The sequence below is a fragment of the Pezoporus occidentalis genome, unplaced genomic scaffold (genome assembly GCF_034315485.1).
Source record: "Pezoporus occidentalis ecotype Australia unplaced genomic scaffold, CSIRO_AGI_Poc_V1 ctg98, whole genome shotgun sequence".
Classification (NCBI taxonomy): Eukaryota; Metazoa; Chordata; class Aves; order Psittaciformes; family Psittacidae; genus Pezoporus; species Pezoporus occidentalis.
This window is the reverse complement of record NW_026916347.1, coordinates 180711-200162: the sequence shown is the minus strand read 5'-3', so window position 1 is coordinate 200162 and position 19452 is coordinate 180711. Positions and strand designations below refer to the sequence as shown.

The following is a 19452-nucleotide window of genomic DNA, read 5'->3' as shown; positions in this document are numbered from 1 at the left end:
TTGGTGCTTTTCCTGTCTGGAGCAAATAGCTGCTAAGGTGACTCAGGCTAGCCAGCTAACAAAAAAATGCAGTCAATCCTCATATTCAGACCTTGATGGCTTGAAAAGATCATCTTTTATGACAGAACTTGATATAACAGAAAGTATCATAAAGGAATAGATTGTTTGGAAACTTGTACCTAAGGGTTCTTTGAAGAGATGTGAATAGGTAGCAAAGATTCATACTAACTGAATGAAGTAATGTAAAATGATTTTATTATTAGCACTTCTTTAAAGCCACTCCTCAGTTCTCATATCACATTTTGCACAGTTGGGGTACCTGAACCCTATTAGAAGGGTAAATCTTGCACAAGAAGTTCTCCAGATGTGGGTTTGTTTTGTTGTTTTGGGGTTTTTTTGTTTTTTTTTTTTGTTTTTTTTTTTCCCTGCCTGCTGGCATGTCAGCCATCTAGTGGAAGCCTACAGAGTAGTGTTGTTAGACATGAGTATACCTGGGGCAGGAGAGACTGTCTTTCCCTTCCTTTTTAGTTCAAGTTGTGGAGCAGTTGGCACTAGGCTGTGCCTCTACTTGGTGAATAGGTGTCGTGGTTTAAACCCAGTCAAGTAACTTGTTCACTCACTTCCCCCCCTTTCTTGCCCTCCCCCTGCTCTCGGAGGGACGGAGAGGAGAATCGAAAAGAATGCAGCTCCCACGGGTTGAGATAAGAACAGTTTAGTAACTAAGGTATAACACAAATCACTACTGCTACCACCAGTAATAACAATGATAAAGGAAATAACAAGGGAAGAGAATACATCATCTCACCACCAGCCGACCGATAACTCGCCCCCCCAGCCCGACCAAGCTCTGACCAATACCTCCTCCAACCCTGCCGTCTCCCGGCCCTTCCGGCTAACTCCCAGTTGCATCCTGGGCATGACGTGCTGTGGTATGGAATACCCTTTGGTCAGTTTGGGTCAGGTGTCCTGTCTCTACTTCCTCCTGGCTTCCCCTCCTCCCTGGCAGAGCATGAGGCTCACAAAGTCCTTGGCCAAACCTAAACATCACTATCAGCTCTGTTCCCAAGCTGAAAGTCAAAACACTGCACTGCACCAGCTACCAAGGAGGAGAAAAATGACTGCTACTGCTGAACCCAGGACAATAGGCATGCAGTTTTTGGCTAAGAACCAGTTCAAAAGCCAGACCCAGAGTGTACAAAGAGCAATTCAAAATGAACTAGTTCATGCTTAGACCAGGAGTGACACTTCACTGGAACAGTTTCAGAAGTGAGAGTATACCTGTCAAGGAATTAGGAAGTAATGGTTTTCTGTGCTTCCAGTTGCATGAGTGACTTTCTCATTGTCTTGTTCTGGAGAGTGTGGTTCTTGTCTGCTCAGATTACTAATAATTTGTTTCTGGATCAGGAAGCTATTTATGTTCTTTGCTTGGCCTTCAGTGTTTATGCTTACTGTTTTATGATATGTGCTAAATAAAGAAACACCCTATAAATCTCACCTTAACTGAATCTACAGGCACCTTCAAACAAAATCACTTTCCATTTACCTCTAGGCCTTTAAAATCGTGCCATACAGTGTAGAAGCACTGGACAAACTATTGACTGAGTCACTCAAGAAGAACATTCCTGCCAGTGGCTTACACCTGTTTGGAATCAACCAGCTGGAGGAAGAAGATATGACAACAAGTAAGTTGAAAGATTTTTGTTTTCATTTTAAACCTCGCCTGTATTGGTTGCTCTATGTTGGAGCTGTAAGTGTGTGGTACCTGTACAGGCTGTCTCAAATACCTTGGATCTCAGCCAGGAAGCTATATTTCTATAGAAGGGGGATTGCCATTTGGGTTGGGTGACCCTTTCTTTATTACATGCCATCAGTCTCACTTCCTTGCACTACAACAGAGGCCATGGACAGCTCCAAACACTACCAAAGTCAAAAGATGATGCTCCCAAAAATGTCTCGGGTATTTTGTCCCTTGTTCTTCTCCCAGCCTTGTATGTCATTCTTCTCCAGCCCAGCCCAGTCCTTTACCCCCACCCCCATGATTCTGTTTGAAGGTTCACAGTGGGCACTCAGCAGTTGGATTGTGTGTGAATCACCATGACATGATTACCTTACAGCAGCTGGATTCTACTGGTTTGATGATCTAAGAGGTCCTTGCAACCCTGGGATCCTACATATATTAAGCTATTAGAGTACCAGGCTCCCCACTAAAGGTCATAAGACTTAAGCTTACTGGCTCTGCTGCTAGAGAAAAACTTAGATTCTAACAGGTTCTTGTTCTCACAGATCAGAGGGATGAGGAGTTGCCAACACTGCTTCACTTTTCTGCAAGATATGGGCTGAAGAACCTCACTGCCTTGCTGCTCACTTGCCCTGGAGCTCTGCAGGCCTACAGTGTAGCCAACAAATATGGCCATTATCCAAACACCATAGCAGAAAAGCATGGCTTTAAGGACCTTCGCCAATTCATTGATGAATATGTGGTAAGATGAAGCAGCAGTCCTTCTGCATTGTCCCACAGCAGGTGTGGGCAGTGGCACCAAGCTTGTCATTTGGTGTTGTGGGAGCAGGAGTGAAGGGGTAATAAAGGGAGCAGTATGTTGTGGTAGGGTGTAGAATACAGACATTCAGCCACACTGAAAAGCTGGAGGTCTTGGTCTGTGAAGGTGGGGGTGTTCTTGGAGGTTTTGCACAGAAACAAATAAGATGGAAGCAGAGACTGCCATGGCTGGGTTTCCTTATCATCCATTCATCTAATGAAGTTTTGGCAGGGATTTGGTTGGTGCCTGGTGTACTCTTCTAACCTCTGAACTTGGGAAAACTACATACCCTTCATCCCACTTACATTAGGGAGTAATACAGGTACAGGATATGTTTGGGAGGGTAGAATCTGAGATGTTCTCTGATTAATCAAAGTTCAGTCTGGATTGTTTATTAGCTCATTCACAGCTGTTTTGTGTTGTATGCCTGCCCCACTTGAAATCCATTTCTTCCTGTGTTAGGATAGCTGTCCATCCCCTACTTGTTATCTCTGGTAGCCCAATTCACAATTCAGCTCTCTCTGAGCTAACCCCATCCCTAGAAAACATCACTCTGACTTTTCCAGATTATGACATGGACCTGACTCCAGCTGCACCAGGCAGTTGTTTCTGTGGGGTCATTTTGTGTGCATGGGGATTTATCCTTTCTTTTCCATTTGATTTGTTTCCAGCCTGTATACTTCAAAATAATAAGCAGCTCCTTGAATCAGATCACATGAATTATTGAGCAGATTTTATTTACCTTTGCTTTCAGCTGAAAAGTTGTGCATAATTGTCTCTAACAGTTGTCTGAATGGTGGGTGATAGATCTGCCAGCCTTAGTGTGGTTCTGCCAGCCAATTATGGTAGTGTTTAAGCTGTGTTTAGGAGGCATGGGTGGCTCTTACGACTTGGGGCTTGCTTCATAAGCATGAATTTAAGGTTATACGTAAGAGCTTCTTACAAAGGCTGTTCTGATATCAGGAGGGCTGCAGAAACTGTAAGTTGTGTGATTAAATCTTTGCATTGGGATAAGTGAGAGGTGCTTAGGAAGTCCTTCCAACCTCTTATTGCAGTACTGTACTCTTCCCATGTCCTCCTTTCCACCAGCACAGTAAGAGCTGTGTTAAGAGTAGGTCCTGCTTACTGACCATCAAATTATCTGTGCAGCTTACTACCAGAGCACACAAATTATCTGCACCACTGTGTCCACTGCAAGGTAGTGACTAGAAGCATGACTAGTATGAATATCTGAAAGTCCCAGTAAACCCAGTTACCTAATTTTCTCCCTGGAAAAAGTTCCTCTGCACCTTCCTGAAGTATCCCATGAGCTACCTGCCTGACCTATTTTGACTGTGCGAGAAAGCATGTGCAGACAGTTTTGACACACATGCCCTGTGGATTGAGGTGACTGCTGTGGATGGAAGGATTTCTTACAGTGGTGCAACCGGTTAAAACGGCTGTGGTTGTGACATAGTTGGAACCTGGGGAGGAGGCTGGAAGGGAGATTTGTTTTGCTCCTTTGCATCATTTGGTGAAGATCCGCACTGCTCTTCCTCCACCCCATGCTGCAAATATGTGAGAAAGGGTTCTGCTGTCCTGTGAATTGAAAGTGCCTATATTACACAAACAACTGCCTGCTGTGAGGTTTCCTGTTACTCTCACAGAAAAGGGTCTGTGTACTCCCACTCTGGGTGTTACATACTGCTGCTAATACTAGGAAACTGAAACCAAATCTACACCAAAGCTAAAACTTTGCTTTCTTGTAAGTGCTCTGCATATGGCAGCTTATGGTCAGCTACGCTTATCCCAAAATAGCTTTGTCAAGCATTTGTATTTTTAGAATGAGCTTTGCCTATGTTTTCGGAGTTTGCAGGTATCATGTAGGACACAAAATTGAGGGGGTGAGAGTCTGAAATAGCTATTCAGATGTATGTCAGCACCAACTTATATCACCTTCATTACCCATTATTACTACATGGATCTTGAAGGCTGGGCCCAGCAGCTGCAGTGGGGATTTAATTCTTTTGAGAAGCCTTAGTCTTTGGGAATGGGTTGCTTTAGAAGACATTTTCCATCAGTGATGGGAGAGTGTGATATCTTTTGTTTGCTTCAATTTCCCAGATTCTTCATCTAAATGAGACTTGATAATTTTTTTTTTTTTTTTCATTGCCCTTCTTCCTCTCCAGGAAACTGCAGATATGCTGAAGAGTCACATTAAGGAAGAGCTGATGCAGGGCGAGGAGGATGAGTCTGTTTATGAGTCCATGGCTTATCTGTCCACTGATCTGTTAATGAAGTGTTCCTTGAATCCTGGCTCTGATGAAGAGCTTTATGAATCCATGGCTGGATTTGTCCCTGCTGCCCCAGAAGATCTTTGTATGTATATTCATAGTATCACGGAATCATAGGATGGTTTAGATTGGACAGGACCTCTGAAGTTATAGATCAACCTCCCTGCAATGAGCAGAGACATCTTCAACAAGATCAGGTTGCTCAGAGTCCCTGTCCAAGAGGCCTAAGCTGCTCTGTCTCTCCTATACATATCAGTGCCTCAGCTCAATTTCAGAGTAAGGGCTGATTACAGCTTTTCTGCTCTCACCACAAGGAAACCATGCTCCAGTTCCAAGCTGGCTGGCTAATAAAATTGCTCTAAACCTTTCTCTGATTGGCACTGTACAAGGTCAAGAGATGTTTTCCTCAGTGCTTTGAGGACTCCCTGGACACTGAGCAAGTGAATTAGCATTTGGAAGAGACCAAATTTTTACTGTCCTGCTTCTCTCTCTCTTGTGATTCAAGAGTTAAGGACACTGGTCTATAGCCACTGGTGGAAGATGTGTTTTTCTGACAATGGGGAAACTGAAAAAACAAGAGCTGAGCTCAACAACTTGAGAACAAAAGAAAATGAACATTTAGGAATGTGTACTGAAAAGATTATAAGTGCAAAATCATTATTCTAATCCACTTAGTTTATTGCTAAAAATATAGAGCTAATTCTGATAAATATGCAGATGTTTAACTTTTCCACCATTCCATTAATATTCAGTGAGGCTGATTGAAAATATCAAGCTAAGCATCTATGTTAAGCAATTGTAAATTTGCTGTTCTTACTTATCTTCATATTTTGTCTAGATTCATTTCACTGATATGTTTTATGATTCCCTTGGTGAGCAGAGATTCTAGCTAATTAAGTACCTGCATAAGGACTTCCAGTGTATCTGCAGTTTTAAGTGTGCTGCTTCAGGAAGAAAGTTTACTTACTGAAACAGTTATGCTTATAGCTATATCTGCCCTGGGCTAGTTTGCTCCTGTTTTAGATTAAATGATGTTATAAAGCACATTTCCATTGACTATGGAGTCCAGAAGACTTTGCTGGTTCTCCACCTGAAATCATAAACTCTTTTCTGAAGCTTTGGCCTCTGCAGGGATAGTTTTGCTACCAAAACTAAGATTATTCTGCCTTCAGGTGGAGATTAAGCAGTAAGCCTGCTTGGACACCTAAGGAACAAAGCTACTGCTGTTTGCAGTAATGGGGGTGAGAATTTCTAGATGTTTGGAAGCTCTGCAAGCAACCAGTGCACCCCTGATGGACTAAGTCTGTGGAGGGAAAAAAACGTGCTTAAAACCACTAAGCCCAACTTGTCTTCTTCCATCCTGAAATGTCCAGATCTCTCAGAAACTATGAAGGGGATAATCCTTCTTTTGTGGATGCAAAACAAATTCCTTGCAATTTACCAATTTTGACCTGGACTCTAAAAAGCCTCTCTGAAAAGCCACATTAAGTTAAACAATTCAAGTACATAGGTTATCCTGCCCATACTTACTCTGACTGATGGATCTCAGGGAGAGGCTGGCTGGTGTTTTGGATGAATACACAAAACTGAGCCTGCTTGACTGGCAGGCACAGGTATGGAGAGCTAGGAAAGGTTGCTATGGGTGGGAAAGGTTGTGCATTTGAAGCCTAAATCAGCCTGCTTTCCTTAAGCCTCCTCAGTAGCAAAGGTCCATCAGGCATATTTCCTGATCAGCAGGGTGACAGAGGTTTATGGGATCAGCATCAGAAAGTTCTCCTGGTATGCAAATGTGCTGCAGGCTTTGCCGGCCTAGTAGGGCTAAAAAAGGCAAAAACTCTTTAGCTGCCCCTAAAGTAGATACTTATGATTCCTTTACTCAAAAGCAAAGCTGAATGAGTCTGTGTTTTGAAATGTTTTCCTCATCGGTGAGATGCTGTATATGGCTTATACCTCAGCAAGGAATGTGAGTGTGTTTCCTGCTTCTTAAGGAGTTCTCTTGAGTGGAATGTAACAGAGATATGTGTTCAGGAGCAATACAGTAGGAGTCTTTTACTGGAAAATCCCTGTTCTTATGTAGTCTGTTAGTCTTTGCCTGAAGAATATTTACAGCTTGTCTGACCAGTGCTTAAAACCTACCTGTATTGTAACAGGTAAGTTTAAATTGGTACAGCGTTCAACACTTAGATTGGTTCTCTCAAAGTGAAGGTCTTTCAATATTATTTAGAATACCAGCACACAGGCAAACCCTCACTAAGATTAATGGGTGCTGTGTGGTTTAGAACTGCCTTCACAAATAAAGGCTTCAAGCTTTTGTACTGACTTAAAGGTTTATGAGGATGAAAAACTCCCTAGGACATCATAATCAACTTCCACTGAGGTACTTTCTCAGTGTGAGCTCTTATGTAAGTAGTTATGGCTGTGATATACAGGACAATACCTTGGCTATTTTAAGCGTAGCTGTATTGTGGCTGAATGCCCATTTGTTATGATCAAGATGTGCTTCCACCACAGTTTTTCAGACACTGATCAAAGGAAGGTTATATACCACAGGGTCAATTTTTCTGGCAGGATCTGGTTTGAGAATAAGGTATTGCAGGACTGGAGCCATTGTAATGAGTCAAAAGCAGCAGCAGATACTTGAATACTGCAATGTTCTGTTAGTTCTTGTACTCTTCATTCAATTTTCAGTGTGTTTCATGTGTTGTGTGTTTTTTCTCTCTGCATTTGGTCCTCAGAAAATATTTACAGAGAGTGCAGAAGCTGTGCAAGGGCCCAGTTTTGCTTAAGCTGGAGATGCACATACTTGTGTTGAGTTGCTAGTTGTCCCTTTGAGATAAATGATAGAATTAAAAAAAATGGAAAAATTTCATTCATCTACAGAACACTGCCTCCCTTTCTGCTGGAGGGGAGTGTTCTTTTCCAGGTAGGTCTTAATGCCCTGAGTAGTGTAGGTCATAAGGTACTCCTAACCAAATCAGTGGGAATTTACTAGCCCCTGCTGTTACCTTGTTTGCTAGTTTTTAATGATGAGATTGAATTGCCTTATTTAATTTTTATCATTAATCTAATAGTTTCTGCTTTGGAAGAGCACCTTCCTTCTATTACGCTTTTCAAATACCTGTAAAGTCAAACATAATAATTTTCTAGAATATGCTGCAGGTTGATGCAGGTTGCAGGTAAATGTCACCTAGCTGAGTCACGCAGTCTCAATAGCAAAAAAGGGAGAGTTATCTCCGTCATATCAGTCTGGTAGTATTAACTACAGCATCAGATAAAGTGCTTTGCTTTTACTGCTATCCTTTCACCAGCACCTCCTGCTGATTTTTGCAAAATGGAGCATTTTAAGTAGGCTGAAGTTGTGTGCAGCATGGGCTCTGAGAGCAAGGACTCTTGAAAATGCGGAAACCTGTTTGATCTGTGTGAAGATTAAACTGCCTGGTGTGTGCTTTACGCTGTTTTACCTGGGGAAAGAGTTAGGCTGTATTTCCTCTGTCCAAGGTCAAACAGTGTCAGTGGCTAAGGGCTGGTGGAAACAAACCTGGATTCTTAACACTGTTTCCATATCTGTGAGCTGTGTGACACTCAGACCCTAGACAGTGAGAATTTCATGCAGAGATTTAATCCTTTATCCCAGAGAGTTTCAGCTGACTGAAATCTATTGTCCTGTAATTTGCAGACCTCCAGCACCTAAAGAACAGATGTTAGTTCACATATAAGTTGTGATGCTCTCTCTCTTGTATATCCCTTCTGTACTTTACTTTCTTGTATATCCCTTCCATCCTCCACCATTTTTATTCTCTTAAGACCAAGCTTTCAACACTGCCCTTACTGATTTTTTTTTTCTTTATGTAATGCAGGAAACAGCAATCTCCTTGTTATTCTTGAGCAAATTGAGAGAATTGTGGACAAAAATATAATTGTTTATAAAGTTCCGAGTTGTAATTTATGCCAACACATTGAAGCCTTTGTCTTGCATAATAAACGACTGGCCTCTATAAAGAGGTAGCTTGCCTCATGTGCACGAATACCTGGCATCTAGTGTTTGCAAATGTTTAGAGGGAAGGGTATTACTGCTTTGTAAAGGGTGCCCATGCATGGATATTTTAGCTGTTGTGAAGGGTGTGTAGGTTATAACTTGTCTTCTGTGTGTCTGTCTCTTCGCTGTCTTCTGATGCCTTAAACCCTGCAAAGGGAAACTTAAAACTCTTTGAATAAATATCTTTTAGCTACTAAATTCTGACATCTAGGAACTACTTAACCCTCTTCCTGCTAAACCTTCAGACCAGCTTTCCCCAGTAGCCTCAGGAAAATCTGGTGACCTTTCCCGTTTTACTCAAGTTTGTGTGTGCCACCTTCTTGTCACTTCTGTCTTGCTATCCTGTTTTTGCAGCAAGTGGAACAGAAGGTGTCATTGATGAGATGTTAGGTCTCATCTGTATGTGAGACACGCCCATGTGCAAGAGGGTAGTGAGGTGGCAACCGTGTCTTTGAAGGAGAACTAACTAGTTGATTAATTTAACTACATTGACTATGTGATAGAAAACAAACCCTGTGGTATCCTGTTGCACTGCTGTTAGGTTTAGTAATCCTGCAGAGAATGGCTAAAGCTGGGAAGCTACTGTTCCCTCCACAGAGGATGAAAGGAGCTTTGCACACCTCTCACATCCTGTTCTGCCCCCAAATCCATAAAGTGGTGGCTTTCCTCTAGGCCTCTGTTTGCTAGAGGCTAATTTCTAAAAGCTATGTTAAAAGTAATTGTGGTGGCTGCAAGAGGGAAAAATCACTCTACAGGAAGATACAGGTCTGTAGTGGTAATACTTCAGGATGCTCAAATGTCAAATATGTGCTTCCATGTAGTAATGCAGCAAAACTTAAGTGACCTTTATATGAGGTAGGTGATGCGCAATTAGCTCCAGCAGCATGCAGGTTGGCATGGACTGCAGAGCTCTTGAGAAGCTGCTAGTGTGGTTAGTCCACACAGCATGCAGCATTGCTGTGTCTATGCTGGAGGTATTCCTGTGAGGCTAAAGCTAGGTTGGATGCATTCACATGACTGTCAGTGAGTCCTTTGACAATTATTACTTGAAAACCTCCACAACATTCTAACAAAGCAAAATTCTGCTAGCATGTTCTTATCCCTCTCTCAAAATCTCTTCAGCTTAGCAGAAGACAGCAGATACTAAAATTACATTTATAGAGAAATATTTCATATTCTCTTATGTAACCTAAACCATCTAGTTTACGTAATAGATATTTCACAATATGCCTCAGCAATTCACTTACAATAATAAGCCTCAACAATTCATTTATATCACTCATTACGAGCATTTTAGTTTTAGGATTAGTTTTAGTGTTACAATGAGGTTGCCTCTTTTTTGGAATTAGAATTCCTTATGTCAAAACCACTGAATTAACAAAATACCTTATTGTTCACTGTCACTGCTTTCTCAGTACTAAATTATCATCTGACCCTCTGTACACTTTCCAGTCCAACTAATTATCTCAGCCAGCTGTTTTGACTTTTATCCAATAAGCAAAACAAATACTATCTTCTGTGTCATGGGCAAATTGCCATTTAAGGTCTTGTTTTGCCAAGTCACAGAGCTTCCACTCAGTTTGCTCTCTCAGGAGCATTGTGCAGAGGCCAAAACCTTCACCTGGCCAACACACTCTCAATAATAGCTAATCCTCAGTGCCTGCTTGGAGGCTTGTCAGAACTTCTCAGTTATGAATGTTAGTCACCCTCAAGCATAAGCATCAGGCAGCTGGCAAAGACTTGTGCAGAGTTGGGTGAATATAGCAACTTTGGAGCCTTTTTTGAGGCAAATATCTGGTCAGTTGCCTGGCTTCCTCTTTGATCTTTCACCATAAGCCTAATGTCCAGTCAGAAATATCACATGATTTCATTATGTTATGTTATATTACTCCACATATTTAAAGGCATAATCAACAGGCTCATCTTTCTGATTTTTTTTTTTCAGATGTAGAGATGCTTCAGTCCAAACCAGACACTCCAGTTGGTGGAGATGAAATTTCTCTAACTACAAAAGACTCAATGCTCCGCAAGTTTTTAGAAGGTGAGACCTGTTTGGAGAGAGGATTGCCATAGCACAGCTAAAGCAATGAAACAGAACTTGAGATTTGTCCTTGATCTGTAAAGATAGGAGCTAGTCCACACTTTTTGGCATGGCTTTGCCTTAGTGGGTACAAACAGGACGAACAGCTTGTGAGGTGATACCACAAATGCAGTTAGTTTCTTACCAAAGAGGAGGAGTGGTTTCTAATTCCAGTCCTTGCCTACTAGTGAGTGCAAGCATACAGCTGGTATCTAGTCAGGAATCTCTTGTCTTCTGTCCTAATGGGAATTAATTCTGGTGTCCGGATGTAGGTACAGGCTTTCCTCATGGGCAGATGCTGAGTATAAAGTGCAGCAGCACAAACTAGTGATGAATTTCAATGTAGATGCTTTATTCAAAATTCTGTACATTGAAAGCAGCAACCTGGAAAGAGGAAAGGAACTGCTGGCTCCCAAACCTGATCTGTGCTCTTCCTCTTCAGTGCTCCCTGAGACTTCTTTGACCACAATCAGACCTTAGCTCCATGCTATCCCCACCGAACATGATTGGGTTGTTCAAGCCTTTTCCTGACTTGCCAGGTTCCATGGGATACAGACTCATGTTTTATGGGTGACCCAGCTGGACTCAGACCTAGATGAAGTCTGGGGCTTGTAACAGCTTGTTCTGTTTTCCCTGCCAACACCAGTGCTCTGGCAGTCCCACTGTGTTGACTCAATGAGGTGTTATAATATCAACTAAAGGGAAGGCAGTCGAGTGGTTTTGGTATTTAGTTGTGACTTGGTAACAGAGTAGGGAGTTACTCCAGAGCTTCTTAATTCATTTTGCTACCATGCAAACAGAGGGAAACTAGCTTTTAAATCAGGTCTTACAACATTTGCAGTAATTTTAGGAGTGAGAATAGAGTGGAGATGGTGAGGTGGTATAATGGTAGCTGGATTCGTTAAGTACAGACATGCATACCCAGCTTCCTCTGAGACACACTGAGATCAAATATCTTGTCAGCTGATTGAGATTTCTCATTTCAGACAAAGGAATAATTCTCTATAGTACTTTGTAGACCACCGTAAGTAGCTTTTGGAAACCAGTGCTCTGATTTGTTAATTGTTATGATATGTTAATTAACTGGAATTAGTTGAACTAACTGTTCCTCAAATTCTTAAAAACAGTTATGGGATTTTTTGCTATGGTTTTTTTTTCCAAAACAGATGGTACAGGCTTAGTGGCAAACACTTGCATGCTACTAGATGTTAGTGACTTATGAAGTCCTGTCTTGAAGGGCTTTGGCACTTTTAAGTCATTGCAAAACTGAATGTTTTTGCCTGTGAAATGGCCATGTTGGTAAGAATGTGGTACACAGTGCCTCTGGAAGGATGCAGTGTTCAGTGAAGTGGCCAGGTTGTTTTTCTTACAAACTCTACTCTGTTGTAGGCAGTAGAATGGATGTGCCAGATTCAGAGGAAGGAGCTTACCAGCAGTATGGTGAAGATGTGTACTACTCAGTGGAACAAGATACTTTTCCACAGGAAATGGCTAGCAGACCTCCAGTTCCTGTTCCAAGACCAGAGACCAGCTCTCCACAGCCAGACAATGAGCTGTACATCTCCAAAAGTGAGTTGGGTACCAGGACCTAAACTGTAGACTAGTCAACTGTAGAATGGCCTTCACATGGGCTCCAGTTGCTAAATCAACACCAAGAAAATCTACAGGTTTTTGAGACCTCTGGATTATTTGGCTCTGGAGCTGGATTACCTTTGGGATCCAATTTCACATCTGTTTTCATCTGCCTCATCTGAAAATGTGGGGATATTGTATTCTGAGGTCTTGGCCTGAGCTTGTGCTTAATGACACATAACCCCTAAATGGTATAAACACATCCAACTAAATTAGAAAGATCCTGATATTATAGGGAGACAATCAAGCTAATAAATTAAGATGTTACTGCTCTATAATGGTACCACTGATTCAGTAGCATTTGTACAGGACCTGATTCTATACATCAATACCTCCCTTTGAAGTGGGGTTTAATTGAAGAAAATTGTTCCTCCTAGTTTACTAGACAGTTTTAGAAATCTTGATCATATTTTACAAACATTTTAACAAGAACCACAGTAATGTGTGGGAGAGGAATTTCAGTGACTCCTCCTTCCCCCCATGGCAGGATTTGGGGGAAATATTATATTATACTATCCAGACTTCTCTTGAAAGTGGCTGAGTTAAATCAGTTGAGGTCAATAGAAGAGGAGATCTATTGCAACTTCTTGTTTTCTTAAATGGACATAGTAGGGTAACAGAAGCTATAATGCAGTGTAGAATTATGTTTGCTTCCCATATTTATGCTTGTTATCTCTGTCTTCATGAGATGTGTTTCAGTATTTAAGGATTGTTTGGTTTACAGTTTTTGCACAGAAAGCAAAAAGACCTGAGAATCTCTACATCGCCAGAGGAAGAGTTAAGAAAGGTAAGTCAGAAGTTCACCCTGAAAATCTTTCCAGTAATCCTAAAGCAAATCTGCTGAGATAACTTCGTTTGTATGAAATGTGACAGAACAGTCTTTTTTACAAGGCTCTGGGGATACTAGTCCTATATGAAGGACCCAAGCTTTCTGACCTTATGTGATACTGAAAACATTTTGTAACAGCAGAATGAAAGGTACCCCTTTATCACATCCTGTACATATCCCCTGTCTTGGAGTTTATCCTCTGGCATAATAATCACTGAAGTCCTTTATGTTGTCATTCATATTACTTTATGGAGTAAATGTCCCACTTTTGATCTTCTGCATATATCCACTGCCTGTTGATCATTATTTCCTGGGATTTAACCTTTAGTGAACTGCTTGCCATTGATCTCTGCACATCCAAAACTGTGCCCTAATCTTTCACCTCTTATCCTGTGCACCATCAGAGTGCTAGGGATTGTATCTGAACTTTTATCTCACATGTTACAAACTACTCTTCATGTTGCAAATGAGTTACAAAGAGTAGGATGAGTTTTCACCTCTGTTTCTGCAGTTACGCTGCACGGATTACCCAAGAAGAGTCTACTTTGGTGAATGTCAAGGTGAAAGCTCTGTTTTGTGAACTGCTGAGGAGAGAGATATTTTTGCAGTGAGGAAGCAGAGCATTTTAAGGAGTACATTTTGTGCTGTTCACTTAAATTATGTTTGTAAGAGCAGAGATTATCCCTGGGACATACTTGCGTACAGGGCTATCTCTCAGCTGGGCAAATAGCAAGATGGCATAAGGAGAAAATACTCTTCTGGTTAGGGAGTCATTCAATTTGTAGGTTTTTGTTTGTTTTTTTTTTTTTTGTTTTTTTTTTTTTTGTTTTTTTTTTTTTGTTGTTTTTTTTTTTTTTTAAATCTCTGCTGTACCAAGGGTGCTTGATTTTCTTTGTATTCAGTGAGGAGGGCAGGTGCCACAAGTTCAATAACATTTTTGGTGGTGTTCTTTCTTCAGAGACAATAGTCAGGCCTGTAAGGGATCCATCTCAATCAAGCATATATGATCCATTTGCTGGAATGAAAACCCCAGGTCAACGGCAGCTGATAACATTACAAGAACAAGTGAAAATGGGCATACTCACTGTTGATGAAGCTGTACTTCATTTTAAGGAGTGGCAGTTGAACCAGAAAAAAAGATCAGAATCATTCCGGTTCCAGCAGGTACAGGCTTACTCTACTGTTTAAGAAATGCATCTGTCTCTCTAGATACATCTTACAAGCTGTTCAGCATAGAATCATAGAATAGGTAGGGTTGGAAAGGACCTTAAAATCATCCAGTTCCAAGCCCCCTGCCTTGTGCAGGGACACCTCACACTAAACCATGTCACCCAAGGCTCTGCCCAACCTGGCCTTGAACACCACCAGGGATGGAGCATTCACAGCTTCCTTGGGCAACCCATTCCAGTGCCTCACCACCCTTACAGTAGAGAACTTCCTCCTTATATCCAATCTAAACTTCCCCTGTTTAAGTTTTAACCCATTACCCCTTGTCTTATCACTACAGTCCCTAGTGAAGAGTCGATCCCCAGCATCATGGAGGGGTTGTTCTCATGCGGCAGTAAACAGGCAGCTCTTTTACAGATTTGATTGTGTTGTAGTACTATTCTGAGGTTTGGAAGATCTGTGCATTATGAATTCGGCCAAATCCAGTTGGCTGAGTTACCTTTCTAGAAGTCACCTAGCACCTGCCTGCTGGTGGGGGACTTCTGTGGTGCACATTTAACTGGTCAGTTCTCATCCATTTCAGATCAGTGAAGATTTGGTGTCCCAGATGGTGTATTGGCTTTGAAGTCCTATATTGTAAATGGTTTGATCTTTCCCTGGGTGTTTGATGGCTCCATGACTATCTGTTATTTGCATCTGTGCAACGTCTAGCAATAGTCAAAAGTGAAAGCACAGTGTTTGGGTGGTTTAGCTGAAAGAAGGAATCATGTTGGCAGCAGCAACAAAATGACTGATGAAACTAGAAGTCATAGTTTAAAATTTCCATTCTCAGGTTAGAGTGGGGCTCCCTCTTTAAAATCACTGCCTGCTTCATTTGAAGCTTTTTGTTCATGCTGCAGCAGTCTGTTCTCGCACTTGATGTGCTGGTCTCCAGCGTGTGACACTGTTTTGGCAGCTGTCAGAACAAAAACTTTGAAGGGTCCTCTCTACCCAGAAACAGTAGAGAAATCCCTACTTCTGTCAATAAAGAATGCAGTGCTACTTCAGTGGATATCTGTAGCAGAGATGAAGTATCATGCTCTGTGCCCCATCCCGTTAGCAGCTTTAAAAAGTTCCAGATCTTGCCAGTATGCTGCCATACAGTGGTGAAGAGGCTTTGCTCCCGATTACATTTCCAGGTGTCCCCTCTTGCTCTAGAGGGGACACTCTGAATTTTCCCTCGCTCTCTGGGATGCATGGCAGTCTCCTCTGAACCCTGCAGTCAGAATTATCTGTTCATTAGTACAGAAAGGACTATGCTTGATCATGGGTCTTGTTTTTGTGCCAGTGTCACAGTGGAAACAGAAAATAGAGGAAGTTCTAAACTAAATGTGCTGCTTATCTGCAACTGCCAGTGAGTCTGTGCACTTGACCTAAACACACACAATGGACATCAGAAAAAAACTGGCTTCTGAAAGGCACATATGGATTTCTGAAGGGAATAAATTAAAACCTGTTGATATGGTTTGGACTTCAGCCAAGTCTAGCAGTCTTTGTTACAGCTGGGTTGAAAAGTTAGCTGAAATACGATACTGGCTAACTTTTCAGAAAGCTGCTCATCCTCCTTTACCAAAGCCCTGAAAAGAATATCTTGTGATGTTTCTAGGAAAACCTGAAACGGCTACGAGACAGCATAACCAGGAGGCAAATGGAGAAGCAAAAAAAAGACAAAGCTGCAGGTAACAGTCTCTGATTCTGACATTCTCTGGTAATGAAGCAGCTGACAATATTAATATGCTTTTCAGGCAGAAGTGTTTCCATGTGTATTGTAGTTTTGTCGTATTTTAATATTCACATCCATATGTCTGTTGGCTAAAACATAGCACTTTACTCCTTAATTTTCCAGACTGAGGAAAGGATGCCCACATCTGTGGAGTAAATCTTGATCCATTCAATGTATATCACATGTATGATCGCCCTTACGTGATCATGTTTAACTTTTTCTCAGGTGGAAAGCTGTCCCTCAGGGACTATACTTGCCTAGAGCCTTCTGAGCTGTTCGTTTTCCCTTTCAGATTTGGAAATTACAGTACCCATTCGACATTCTCATAATACTTTGGGGAAACCAGAATGTGGAATATATGAATACACACCCAGGAAAAATGTTTTCCCACCAAAAAATGAGTTAAAGCGAGGAGACTGGAAAACAGAAAGCACATCTAGCACAACAAGTAAGCGAGCCCTGAGTGCCACCCTCTTTACAGGAATGCTGGATGGAAAACACTTCCCCAGACTGACTCTGGAGTAAGCTCAGGGGACAAGACTTCTGTTACTGAATCCCAGTGCTGACTCACCACACCAAACCCTGCATGCATTCTGTTGCATGCAGGCTGTTCTCAAAACGGTAAAAGCAACTCCAGGTACATCAAGGGGTTTGAGCATCTCTCACCTGCATCTCTGCAGGAGGAGAACCTGAAAGCTGAGTGAAAAATTCCCTTGAGCCTCTTCAGGGAAAGCATATTACCTGTCTCCAGTTCTTAAAAGTATATGGCAGCTGCTGCCTTAGAAACAAAAGGATGATACATTGCCATAACTCTCAGCAGGCAGTGTGCTCTTCTGGTTTGAAGGACATAGTTATATTGCAGGCTGGGAACCCATATCTGCTGTAGTTTCCTCAGCTGTTGCAAATAAAGGACAACATTTTTCATGTGGGACCTCTTGAGTAACTTACACAGTCTGCACATTTTTATTATCTTTGTTTTTTATTAGGTTTAATTTGCACAAATTAAATACCTGCGTTCTTGCTGTTATTGCAGACTGCACAATTCTTGCAGAAATCAAGATCATTTTGGTGCTCTGAAAGGAAAATTGAGACCCAGTGAGGTTACTACCTTTGTGGCTCTTGGCAAGATAGAACTGGCACATGTCCAAAGTAGGTGCCAGAGGCAGTTGACAGAGCCAGTAACTTGCATATAAGCAGTTGAGAGAAATGTTAATGCGTCTAAGGAGTTCACTATGTGCAGCTTGGCTCTCTTTCCCATGGCATGACTGTGAGAATGGACCCGAATACAATATTTATCACTCTTTAAGCGCTGCTGTTTGAACCAACTGATAATGAGTTACATCACCAAGGTTAGGGAGGAGGTGCATCTTATGAGAGAACCTCTCTAGCCTCCATTTCAATGTATAGGTTTCTGAACATTAGTGTCCTAGTATTGAACAGCCCTACAGAACATTATGCATTTGTGACTGAAACCAGCCATAGCAATGTAAGATATGTTTGTATGTTGCTGTCCCCTTCAGAGATGGCATGTCTGACTGCAAAAACATTTCATAGTCTGGGTTCATGCAAGTTAAATGGGTTTGCATAAATGGTTGCTGCAGGCTGTTTGAACAAACTTGTAATTTTTAGCTCTGAAGTAGACTAGGAAACATTCCTATAATGAGTAAGGATTGTTGTGAGAGGAGGTGGTGAACAGCTATTGGGAACAATAACATCATGAGCAGTCACTTACTAAAGGAATGAATGTGTGACAGTGCTCAGAGCCATTTAACTCCATGCAGTTGTTAAAGACATGGAGACCGATAATTTAAATATACATAAATGTTGGGTGTGTAACACTTGTGAAAATATTTGCCTGACTTGGCAGCTGATATGGCATTGTATCCTTTCAGTTAGGTTATGGTTGAGAGTATTTAACCAGAAGCCTGGACCTAGAGAGGGCAGAAATTGGCTAGAAAGAAAGCAAAACTGAATGATCTGGCCCTGTGCTCAGCATTGTATGAAATGCAATTGTTTGGATCCTGAACATGTGAAAAATAACAGTGGAAATAAATTAATCTAAACAAGCATTAAATGATGTGTGCAAGAGATTAGAAGGAGCCCTGAATTAGTGTTTTGCAGTTAAATCACCAGGATTTAATAATCAGTTTGTTTTTATCTTGTTTACTCTAGGTAGTGCAAGTAACCGCTCCAGCACTCGGAGCATATTGAGTGTCAGCAGTGGGATGGAAGGGGACAGTGAGGTAGGTTCTCACCTCTGCTACATACTGGTCCACTGTTCTTAAGTACATGGCTTTGTTTTCATGTGAAGAAAAGATGCTCAGGGATAGCACTGCATTTGCAGAAATGGCAAATGTAGCCACTTCTGTTGTGAAGCTAACAAGGACCAAATTTTGCTGGCCTGTAACCTCTTTCCTCATTTTGTAGGACAATGAAGTTGCAGAAACAACTAGAAGCCGCAGCCCAGTTACCCACCGAACAGAGAGGCTGCCATTCCCAGAAAGGCCTCCCAGAGTGCCTCCTCGAGGTGCAAGCAGGTAAAGCTAAAAAGCAGCTTAGACGTGAGTGATCTGTGCATCAATGTAGAAGCCTTGGGCAGAAAGCAAGGCAGGAAGCAAATATGTCTTTCAGCAAGATTTACCAGTCTATTATTTATAAATGCATGCTGTTAGAAATTGTAAAATTCTCGTTCCTCATCTGGAATCCTTGGTGGAATTGGTTTCCTGGTTAGTAACATGCCAATTGTAGTACTGTTACTGTGGTTCACATGATGCAAGGGCAGCAGTATTGAAGCACACAATGCTTGCCACAGTAAGACTGACTGAGGTGGAGTAGCATCCTGATCCTGGCAAAGATTTAGTACCTAATCCTTCTGAGATGATCCTCTTGGAACATACAGAGTGGAGTGCACAGGGAATTCCTGTTTGGCATTCCCTTAGACTTCTTCAGTTTTGACAAAATCTCTCCAAAGCATACTTGTTTACATGTATGATTGGCCTCAAAGCAAAAACTGCACTGGTTTTGTAAAAGGTGTTGAGGGGTTTTGCCTTGATTTGGCCACCACAAACTTAAGTGACTTACAAACATTTCTCCAGTCCAACCAACCACAAGTCTATGAAGTTCAGGCCCCAGAGGT

The 19452-nt window shown here is 41.7% G+C and overlaps 1 protein-coding gene across 4 annotated transcripts in view; it reads left to right on the top strand.

Moving 5' to 3' along the window:
* The window catches only part of PIK3AP1 (phosphoinositide-3-kinase adaptor protein 1), a 51257-nt gene that overhangs the window by 27864 nt on the left and 3941 nt on the right, over window positions 1-19452 (top strand). For all 4 annotated transcript variants that reach the window (XM_062606697.1, XM_062606695.1, XM_062606699.1 and 1 more), the window contains 11 exons: window positions 1550-1682; window positions 2284-2480; window positions 4706-4895; window positions 10792-10887; window positions 12316-12495; window positions 13283-13345; window positions 14346-14551; window positions 16200-16272; window positions 16609-16764; window positions 18489-18559; window positions 18744-18853. In XM_062606697.1, coding sequence (XP_062462681.1) covers window positions 1550-1682; window positions 2284-2480; window positions 4706-4895; window positions 10792-10887; window positions 12316-12495; window positions 13283-13345; window positions 14346-14551; window positions 16200-16272; window positions 16609-16764; window positions 18489-18559; window positions 18744-18853 — 1475 coding nt within the window. The remainder of the gene's footprint in view (window positions 1-1549; window positions 1683-2283; window positions 2481-4705; window positions 4896-10791; window positions 10888-12315; window positions 12496-13282; window positions 13346-14345; window positions 14552-16199; window positions 16273-16608; window positions 16765-18488; window positions 18560-18743; window positions 18854-19452) is intronic.